At 50.6% G+C, this 9,327-nt stretch overlaps 2 protein-coding genes and 1 long non-coding RNA gene across 9 annotated transcripts in view; 2 read left to right on the forward strand and 1 right to left on the reverse strand.

The window, feature by feature from the left end:
- LOC134477329 (uncharacterized) overlaps positions 1–2,802 on the reverse strand; it is a 28,610-nt gene extending 25,808 nt beyond the window's left edge. The window contains exon 1 of the long non-coding RNA XR_010049307.1: positions 2,662–2,802. This is a non-coding gene — a long non-coding RNA (uncharacterized LOC134477329). The remainder of the gene's footprint in view (positions 1–2,661) is intronic.
- On the forward strand, positions 2,794–8,992 carry Myl6b (myosin light chain 6B). Of its 4 annotated transcripts, none has more exons than XR_010049306.1 (10): positions 2,835–3,018; positions 3,718–3,745; positions 3,978–4,121; positions 4,539–4,712; positions 5,166–5,243; positions 5,373–5,443; positions 5,547–6,057; positions 6,258–6,285; positions 7,699–7,776; positions 8,800–8,992. XR_010049306.1 is itself a non-coding variant. In XM_013159156.3 (7 exons), the coding sequence occupies exons 1-6, from the start codon at positions 2,848–2,850 to the stop codon at positions 5,399–5,401; spliced, it is 624 nt and encodes a 207-aa protein (XP_013014610.1). In that variant the 5' UTR covers positions 2,794–2,847; the 3' UTR covers positions 5,402–5,443; positions 5,547–5,658. The 4 variants fall into 4 exon arrangements, 2 of the variants coding, with proteins under 2 accessions (XP_013014610.1, XP_013014611.1); XR_010049305.1 differs by having other exon boundaries at positions 5,547–6,003; XM_013159156.3 differs by lacking the exons at positions 6,258–6,285; positions 7,699–7,776; positions 8,800–8,992 and having other exon boundaries at positions 2,794–3,018; positions 5,547–5,658.
- Positions 5,842–8,992, forward strand: Myl6 (myosin light chain 6). Of its 4 annotated transcripts, none has more exons than XM_003476190.5 (7): positions 5,842–6,003; positions 6,258–6,285; positions 7,123–7,266; positions 7,432–7,605; positions 7,699–7,776; positions 8,049–8,094; positions 8,800–8,992. In XM_003476190.5, the coding sequence occupies exons 1-6, from the start codon at positions 6,001–6,003 to the stop codon at positions 8,075–8,077; spliced, it is 456 nt and encodes a 151-aa protein (XP_003476238.1). In that variant the 5' UTR covers positions 5,842–6,000; the 3' UTR covers positions 8,078–8,094; positions 8,800–8,992. The 4 variants fall into 4 exon arrangements, with proteins under 4 accessions (XP_003476238.1, XP_003476239.1, XP_063111014.1 ...); XM_063254944.1 differs by lacking the exon at positions 5,842–6,003 and adding an exon at positions 6,038–6,057; XM_003476191.5 differs by lacking the exon at positions 8,049–8,094.
- Positions 8,993–9,327: the final 335 nt, after the last annotated feature.

Here is a 9,327-nt window from a genome sequence, read left to right on the forward strand (position 1 = left end):
GCAGGCGCTTAATGCCCCTAAGCTAAATCCCCAGCCCCTACAATAAAAATTTTTAAAGAGGCTAAGGATATAGGTCAGGGTAAATGTTTTGGGTTCAATTTTCAGTATAGGGAGAGGAGAAACTAACAAGGGACCTATGTATATAAAGTGGCTCTTCTCTAAACAGTCATATACCCAAACACTCAAGAGAAATGTGTCTCATCTTCCTCTTCATATCTTTAGACTAATTCTTCAAAAGGATGTAAAATAGGGAAAATTTCACTTTGGGAAAATTAAAATTACTTAGCAAACATTTGTATAGCACTTTCGCTATATTAGACTCATTCTATTTTACAAATATGGTTAAGCCTCCCAACAGCTCCTTGAGGTGGGTTCTAACGACTATAGGCGAAAGAACTAAGGACTACAGAATTTGCTGGAAGTTCCCAGCCATATCGCCAGGATCAAGATTCAAAGGTGAAAAGGCTTGTCTGAGTCCTTTAGCACCACCAGCGCTGCCCCTTCATTAGCTCTGATCTGGGGAGGGATGCAAGATTAGTAACTAACGGTATCACTGAATAATTTCAGTGGTACATTCCTCCTCTTCTGAGCAGCTTTCCCCAATCTGTGAATATCGCTGAAAGTCTCTCCCACGGTCCCTCGTGGGTTTGCTATTTTGAGCTACTCCATGCACGCTCAGTGCCATCCAGCCTCCAGAGCGAGGCGCCCCGCTAGGGATTCCACTGACCCTGCGAATAAAGGTAGGGCTGGCCACTCCCCTGGCGGCACCCAGACTTTTGACACCTGCGCTGGGGGGAAAGAGGACCTCTCCACTGCAGGAGATGTCTCACAGCGAGAGACCTCTGAACACTGGAGAGATGGCGTATATAAAGCTGAAAACCTCGACTCTAAGAGCCTGGGCCAGGTGGCCCACCTTAACTGCAAACTGCAACATTAACTTCAACGACTAGCTTACTTAAAAAAAAAAAAAAAAAAAAAAGAGAATTCCAAGCCACAGTAACTCGACGGTTTTTGTTCTCTTTCTACAAAACTGCGAGAGGAAGCGAAACCACAACAGCCCGCCTAGGGTTGCGAGTATTTCCAGCTCTCGGACCTGTAGGTCGCCTGCTGCAGCTGCGACTTTCTCCTGTTGTGAGTTCACGCTCCATAGATGCGGGAAAACCGCCCACCCCCCGCTAAGCAGGCAACTCCACAGGGTTGGGGGAAGGGACTACCCCAAGGGACTCTTAGGGCTTTAGGGTCAAGCTCAGGAACTGCTCACTGCCTTTCAGTTCCGGGACAAAGAGCACTCCGCACAGTACTAGTAGCTAATCGCCACTGCCAGCCGGAAACCCCGCCCTCGCGTCGGCCTAGCGTTGGAGGGCTTTCCCGTGAGGCTGTGCGCGGCGGACTACAGCTCCCGGCGTGCTCCAGAATTAACCCTTCAGGGCCTGGAGCAGTGCTACCTACCTCCCCCGCCTTTTACTGGATCCCGCAGGGTGAGTTTTGGGGGGCTAGGGAGACCTCTTTAAGATTTAGGGTGTGTGGATGTATGAGGTGGGTTCCACGGGAGGAATGATTCCTTATTTTCAAAAAATGGGACAATTTGAAATGAGATTCAAATGGGAGATCCAGCATCACTACCTGGACCCCTGGGCCCAGGTGGAATTAATTCCCTACTGTCTTCCTCAGAATGCTGCCTATCTTTCTCCTTTCAGAACAGAAGTACCCAGCACCCTCCCCATTTCTTTGTGCCCTTCCTCCACCTTCCTCAAAACCCCAGCAAGGTTGCAACCTGGAGCCAATCAGGGCTTTTTTTTTTTAATGTTCCTAGTTGAGGGGTGAGTAGTGGAGCCCACAGGAGTTCCCACATCTTTTTGGGATTAGAGAATGTAGGCTCTTTGTTTCCTCAAGCCCTTCCAGCCAGGTGCTAGGTTCAGCAAACACCCATCTTTTTTTTTTTTTCTATGCATTTTCTTTAGTGAAAACACCCAGCTTTTTCTAAAGATTCTTTTTCTTTTTATCGGTACCAGGGATCGAACTTAGGACTGCCTGCTTGCAAGGCAGGCGCTTATGCCACTGAGCTAAATCCCCAGACCCAACACACAGCTTTTTATCGTAGTTGAATGACCATAGATTTGGGGAGAAAGGTTTTTTCTTGGAAGTATCAGTGGTGTGTGTTAAACCTGATCCTTTTCTGCATCCCCACACCTAAATCAGTGGATACAGGAGACAATGGGTGCTGTCATACTCCCCTTTCTATTACTGCGGATACCTCCAGCCCCTGGTTATGGGCCTTGGGACTACAAGGGGAATTATTAAGATTATAGGGTCATATTCCTATTCCTGACCTGTAGTCACCTATGGGGGGGGGTTGCTTTATTTATTTATTTATTTTTCAGAATAAATGTTTAACTGTTTCCAGCCTCCACTTTAAGTTTAGCTGGTTCCCACAAGCTTCTCGGATCCCTGCCCTCTAACTCTGCCTAGGTGTTCAAGAGTCTAAAGCTACTGGGTCCCCTCCTTTGCCTCATCCCTATCTCAGTATCACTGGCAAGGATTCTGTCCTCACCTAGGAGGTTAACCCTTTGGTCTAGGCAATCTCTGGCTTCCTCTCCCGTACTCCCACAAGGAACATTGTTCTAGCCAGCTTTTGGAGAAGAGGGGACAAAGGGAACAAACCTTGAGGCAGTAGTCCTGAACCGTAGGAGGCAAGAGGAGTGAAAGCAGGCAGTCATGTCCCTCTACCTTACTGGTGCCAACTGGCTCCCTGCCCCTGCTCCCGCCCCTTGACATCCCAGACTCCCTGGCTATTTAAACAGAGATGGGTGCCCCCATCAGCACACTGTCCTTTGGCCACCGGACACCATGCCTCCCAAGAAAGACGTTCCTGTGAAGAAACCCGCAGGGCCCTCCATCGCCAAGCCTGCTCCCAAGCCAGCTGCAGGGACTCCTCCAGCCAAGACCAAGGCTGAGCCAGCTGTCCCTCAGGCCACTGTGAAAACTCAGGAGCCCCCTGTCGATCTCTCCAAAGTGGTGGTAAGCTCTGGGGAAGGGAGGAGAGAATTTAGAGGGCATGGTTCAAGGGTGGAATACAACGTAGGATATGGGGAGTATAGTAGGTAGGGAATGAATGGATGAGCACTACAATGAGATTGGGGATTCTTATAGTCAGGAAGGATCCAGGTTTATGGCTCTGCTGTTGTCTTTGCTGCTCTCTCACTCTAACTTAATACACACTCACATTTGCTGACCCGTTGTTGGAGGCAGGGACTGTGAAATGGGGAACACCTGGGTTCTGAAGACAGTTTCAAGGTGGAGAGAGCACTGCTTGTCTCTGGCTGACTGTTCAGCTCAAAAGCCTGCAGCCCTGAACCCCAGAAGTAGAGGCTGAAAAGGACAGACTTGTTAGACAATCACAGCTGGGGGCCAGGAGTAAATTTAGCCTTTGTTCAGCCCCCAGTTATGTGAGGGATGCAGGGCTCAGGGCAGTGGAGGGAGGGGAACAGGTGGCATGGGATTAACCTACCCTGTTCCCAGAAAACCCTCCCCCCTATAATTCCTTCTCTTGGGATTCTCCCAGAAGCTGGAGCTGGGAATGGGACTGAGGTGGCTGGACTCCCAGGCTGGTCCCGTTGGGCCTTTCCCCAGAAGTGGCTGCCAGTTGGTTGGGAGGAGTACTGGAGAGGGATTGAATAAGCCCTGTCATTTCTCTTCACCTGCTCTTTTCTTCCACAGATCGAGTTTAACAAGGACCAGCTGGAGGGTGAGGAGAAGCTGGTTGCCTAAGCCCACTGTCTAGTCCCCAAGCCCCTAGTCAGATCCTTTTTCTGTTCCCCTAGCTCCAGTCTCAAGCTTGAAACCTCCCATGCTGTGCTGTTTTTTGTTTTTTGTTTTTTCCCTTGTTTTACATACCTCTGACACAGAGTTTCTGAACATCCTTTTTGTCTAAGGGTGATAGGAACTACTGGTTAACACTACCTTTCCTTATATCTCAGAGTTCAAGGAGGCCTTTGAGCTGTTTGACCGAGTAGGTGATGGCAAGATCCTGTACAGCCAGTGTGGGGACGTGATGAGGGCCTTGGGCCAGAACCCCACCAATGCTGAGGTGCTCAAGGTCCTGGGGAACCCTAAGAGTGACGGTGAGAAGCTTGGAACAAGTAGATTTATCAGTTTCTTTTTGTTGTGCTAGAGATCCAACCCTGTGCCTTGCTACACTCAACTATATCCTTCACATCCAATTTTCTTTTTATTCTTTTTTTTTTGAGACATGATCTCACTGTGTAGTTTAGGCTGGTCTCAAACTTATGGCAATCCTCCTGTCCTCAGTCTCCTGAGTGCTAGGTGTGTGCCACAGTGCCCTGCTAGCATCCAGTTTTCAGTGGTAGAATACTGGTAAGTTGCCAAAGGATGCTAAGGTAGATCTTAGGACTTCAAAAACTGAAAGATGTGGCCAGAAATCATCCTGAGTGCTGAAGCAAATGTAAGCTGTTTTAGTAGGGATGAGAACTGGGTCTTGGGTCATACTCAGTCACCTCTCTAACCTATCAAACCTCCAGAGTTGAAGTCTCGACGTGTGGACTTTGAGACCTTCCTGCCCATGCTCCAGGCAGTGGCCAAGAACCGGGATCAAGGCACATACGAGGACTACTTGGAGGGGCTTCGGGTGTTTGACAAAGAGGGAAATGGCAAAGTCATGGGTGCAGAGCTCAGACATGTTCTTACCACCCTCGGTGAGGCAGGGACCAGAACTCTTGTGGGGTGGACAATTGGGAGTGGACCAGGAAGAAGGCCGGCAAGGTAGGCCGAGCCAGGGAGGGGATACTGTCCTGCAGATCATGGTCAGGATACAGCTGTAAAGGAAGAGCCATGGGAGTAAGAGTCAGAGGTACCTGCTCTTCCAGAGCTAAAATATTCCCCTAAAAGGCAGAGGGAAGGGAATGAGGTGAGAGCCCCAAATTCTCAATTTGGGAAATACTTGTCTTCTGGGATTCCATACTTGTCTCAACCCTCCTATCCTGAGTTTTGTTGTCTGTCAGAGCCTTACCCAATTTCAAGGCACTCTACTAATGCAGGAGCTACGGAAAGCAGGAGGCAAAGTGGGAGGAAAGGAGTATCATCTTGGAGGCAGTGGCTTGGGCAGATGAGGGAAGAAAGATGGTTCCAATGCTGTGTTTGTTGTTCAGGAGAAAAGATGACTGAGGACGAAGTGGAGACTGTTTTGGCAGGACACGAGGATAGCAACGGCTGCATCAACTATGAGGGTGAGGGGTCAGGAGCAGAAGGGCCCCGGGGAAGTGGGAAGACACATGTGGGTGTGGGGTGCGTGGATTACCTATAGTCCGATGGGCTGTCCAGAGGTCTGCTTCTGAAGCCCCCTCGCTTGTCTGCAGCTTTCCTGAAGCACATCTTAAGTGTCTGAGCTCCACACATGGGCCCGCCAGACCCCACCTCGTCCTGAGAGGCAAGTTTTCCCTGTCAGCCAGCGCAGATACCAGGATAGTAAGTTTCCCTGTCCGATGGCTGCACAAGTACCAGGGCTTGGCAACTTTCATTTTTTTCCACAGGTCTTGTGGGGCAGTCTCTCGCTCCCCTCCCCCGCAGGCAGAAGCACTTTCCTGCCACTAGAAGGCCACATACTGCTTCAAAATAAAGACATGGTTTCTTCCTTGGTTTCTAGACTGTTGTTTACTTCATAAAGGGAAGGAGGAAAGGGAGGGACTTAAGAGGGAACATCTTAAGTTCATAACCGCTGATTTCTGGGCGGTCAAAGGAACCCTTCGCGGCGCCCCACCCTACGCAGGTTTGCGGTTTCCACGCCCAGGTGCGGCCGCCCAGGAGAAAGGACCACAGTGGGCCCCGCCCACCTCATTACTAGTGTAGCAATTCAACTGCAGGAGCTCTGCTCGGGTGCTCATTGGCTGGGTCCGCGGAGGGTGACGTCATCGGGACGTACTAAGACTAGGGCTGGGCTAGGAGTCGGAGCCATTACTGCAGGTCCCGCAGAGCTCGGCAGTTAAGATGGTGGGTTCCGCTCTTGGCAGATAAGGGGTTTAGGGGCGAGGAGGGGAGTCACGGGTAGGTGGCGAGGAGAAGGAAGGGGTAGGGTGGGGCAAAGGGAACCCAAGGGCTTGAAAGGTGGGAGGGGAGGTTGAAAAGTCTAGGGCCCGGTCCTGCTGGAAACCGACTCCCTAAACCTTAAACGAGTTTTATGAGATTGGGATACAAGACGGGGGATTAGACTTCCGTTGCTGACCACTCCCTTCTTCTCTGGGCAGTGTGACTTCACCGAGGACCAGACCGCAGGTAGGCTGTCTCGGACCCCAACTGGGGTCACCCTTAGCTTGAGGAACGTCCCTCTGCTATCCTCTAACCGCAATCTGTCCTTTTTAGTACCGCTAGGAGAGTACCTCCTGAATTCCTCTCCCCTCCTAGACTTCCATCTTTCTCATTCTTTCTTCCTTCCCCTTCCACTCTAGATGTGATCCCCAAGCACTGGGTGAGTTTTAGGTGGTGTGGGTATGTGAAACAACTTGGTCACCTAATGACTGCTGTGGGGCTTAAGGATGGTGTTTTAAGCTGTGCTTCTGTCCCTTAATCAGCTACTTCTGCTGCATCTCTCCTGTAACTGTCCCCCTCCCCCAGCTTGAAAATGTGAAGCCAGTGAAGAGCAGTGACCTGATATGTTGTAAAGATGAGGACAGGGGAGTTTGCTAAGGATAGCACTGCAGCACCGCTCTTTGAAAGGTTTCTGTACAGGAAGGGTGGGAAGTGGCAGGCCCACTTGTCTCAGGCCAAAGAAGTTCCCACTTCCTTAAAAGGACAGGACCCAGACTGGGCGGTGGCAGATTCCTATCCTGAGCATTAGTTAGCAGTGAGGAGGCTGAGCAGGCCTGCTGCTTGTGGAGGGGGTGTGTTAATGGATAGTACCTAGCTGCCAAGGCTCCCACTGTATTGAAGGCTGTATTGTTTCTTGGGACATTTGAGTTGGGAGAAAGATAAATAGATCTCTTTTAGCAGACTTGGGTGTACAGCAGGGTAGGTATCTGGTTTCTGCAGCATGAGCAAAGATGGCTGAGCAGCAGAACTGAGGTAGTCTGGGTTAACCCTGTTTCCAGTGTTGATGTGCATCTGACTCCTTAGAATTCAAGGAGGCCTTCCAGCTGTTTGACCGAACGGGTGATGGCAAGATCCTATACAGCCAGTGTGGGGATGTGATGAGGGCCCTGGGCCAGAACCCCACCAACGCCGAGGTGCTCAAGGTTTTGGGGAACCCCAAGAGTGATGGTGAGCATCCTCAAGAACAATTTCATGCGGTAGTGAACCTAGTTCTTCAGCTAAGAGCTTCACTTTGTCTTCAAAGGCCCCAATGAGTTTTCCTGTTTAGCTGTCCTCCCCATAATCCTGTCCTTGTGAATTCTTTGGCCTGACACTTGCTCTCCCCTGTGGCAGAGATGAATGTGAAGGTACTGGACTTTGAGCACTTTCTGCCCATGCTGCAGACTGTAGCCAAGAACAAGGATCAGGGGACCTATGAGGATTACGTTGAAGGCCTTCGGGTGTTTGATAAAGAAGGGAATGGTACCGTCATGGGGGCTGAAATCCGTCATGTTTTAGTCACACTGGGTAAGGCTCTCTGCCCTTGTCTGGGAGTTAAGGTGCCACCTGTTAGACCTTACTACCCACCCAGTTCCAAAAACATTTTCTTCCTCTCTGCAGGTGAAAAGATGACAGAGGAAGAAGTGGAGATGCTGGTGGCAGGGCATGAGGACAGCAATGGTTGTATCAACTATGAAGGTGAGGGATGAACTGAAGCCTTGGTGAAGTTAGAGTGATATAGGACATATTAAAGACAGCATCCGGGGCTTCCTTATCCCTGGACTTGGGCTTCAAAGAGGCAAGGGGTAGGGCCTAGCCCAGGGAGGGGGAGGTTGAGTATATGACAGGAAGCAGTAAAAGGGATAATGGGGGTTGGGAAGTAAATGGAATATCTTGTTACCCCACTGGCTGACCCCTTCACCCCATGTCTGTGTCTTGTCTTCACCATTAATGTCTCTTCCTTCCTGCAGCGTTTGTGAGGCATATCCTGTCGGGGTGACGGGCCCCGAGGGCCGGGTACGGCTCCTCCCAGCCTCTCCTTCTCTAGTTGATTGCCCCAATGTTTCATTTTCTTCCCAACCTGTGCTCTGTAGCCTTTACCCTTGCCTACTACCACCTGATCTCCTTCTGGCATGTTGCTGCATGTTGCTGGCTAGGGAGGGCAGGGATTCCTCAAAGAGGAAAGCAGCTTGGGAGTACGGTACCTCCTTCCTTCTCTCCTGCAGTGGGCTCTAAGGTTTTGTTATAGGACCATGGGTGCTGGTGTGTGGGACTTCTTACCAGTTGAGCAGTCTTGCTTTAGGGTAGTCCTGTGGCCCTGGAGCATGGAGAGTTGGCATATGGGGGCAGGCTGCCCACTCATTCTGCTGCTATAGCTGACCCCTGACTGTCCCTGCTGGGCAGCTTGGAGGTACCCTAACCCAAACCTCTTGTCCTCTCCTCCTGCCAGTGGCTGCCAGTAGCTTTAGGTGTAGTTGAGAACCTTTCTGCCTCTGCTGTGTTCTTGCTGCTCAGGATGGGATGGGGGACTAAGTGCTGGGAGAGGGGAGCCAGGGGCAGAGAGAACTGGTCAGATCAAGGTGGCTCCTCTGCAAACTGACCCTAAGGTTGGTTGCTGTAGGCATGTTTCCTCTTATGCTGCCTTCATGGTCTTGTCTCCTGGCCCCTGGCATACCCCTCCCCAGCCCTGCTCCATGGCTTACTCCACCTCTCTTTCCGCAGAGCTTGTCCGGATGGTGCTGAATGGCTGAGGACATTCCCAGTAAACCCAGAGCCTGTGCCTTGCCCTCTGTGAGATTTGTATGTGGCCCCAGAGGCTTCGTAGGTTCACTTGTCACAGCACCTTTCCTATCTGGTTTCTTGGATGATGTTTGCCATCAGCATTCACCAAATAAACTTGCTGTCTTTGCCCCCATTTGGTTCTGCTTTCCTTCCTGAGCAGAGTGAAGGGAGATAAAGTTAGATGCTGATGATTTCTGGCCAGAGACAGAGCCCAAGGCCAACAGACAAAGTTTAGGGAAAGCTGGAGAAGGACTTATAGTAGCTGTCTGGGCCCAATATACTCATGATGCAAAAGTATCCCCTTGGGTAATCAGAAAAGCCATAATTCCTGTAAGACCAAAGCTGGCCATCTATTTTTTGGTATGACTGCAGAGCAGGCATGCTTTTGTTCCATCCCATACACCATTGAATCTTCTAGCCCTCCCAAGCACTGATCACCTTTTGTGGCAAAGCCTGGGAGTGTTTAGT

This window comes from Cavia porcellus, unplaced genomic scaffold, assembly GCF_034190915.1.
Source record: "Cavia porcellus strain 051 isolate PalLab524CR breed Dunkin Hartley unplaced genomic scaffold, mCavPor4.1 scaffold_8, whole genome shotgun sequence".
Taxonomy (NCBI): Eukaryota; Metazoa; Chordata; class Mammalia; order Rodentia; family Caviidae; genus Cavia; species Cavia porcellus.

Bases quoted from the DNA above. Each gene is read 5' to 3' on its own strand.
- Myl6b (XM_013159156.3), top strand. From the start codon at position 2,848: ATGCCTCCCAAGAAAGACGTTCCTGTGAAGAAACCCGCAGGGCCCTCC. The intron at 4,122-4,538 runs GTGAGAAGCTTG...TCAAACCTCCAG, and splicing joins GGGGAACCCTAAGAGTGACG to AGTTGAAGTCTCGACGTGTG. The intron at 4,713-5,165 runs GTGAGGCAGGGA...TTTGTTGTTCAG, and splicing joins ACATGTTCTTACCACCCTCG to GAGAAAAGATGACTGAGGAC.
- Myl6 (XM_003476190.5), top strand. The intron at 6,286-7,122 runs GTAGGCTGTCTC...CTGACTCCTTAG, and splicing joins CACCGAGGACCAGACCGCAG to AATTCAAGGAGGCCTTCCAG. The intron at 7,777-8,048 runs GTGAGGGATGAA...TCCTTCCTGCAG, and splicing joins TGGTTGTATCAACTATGAAG to CGTTTGTGAGGCATATCCTG.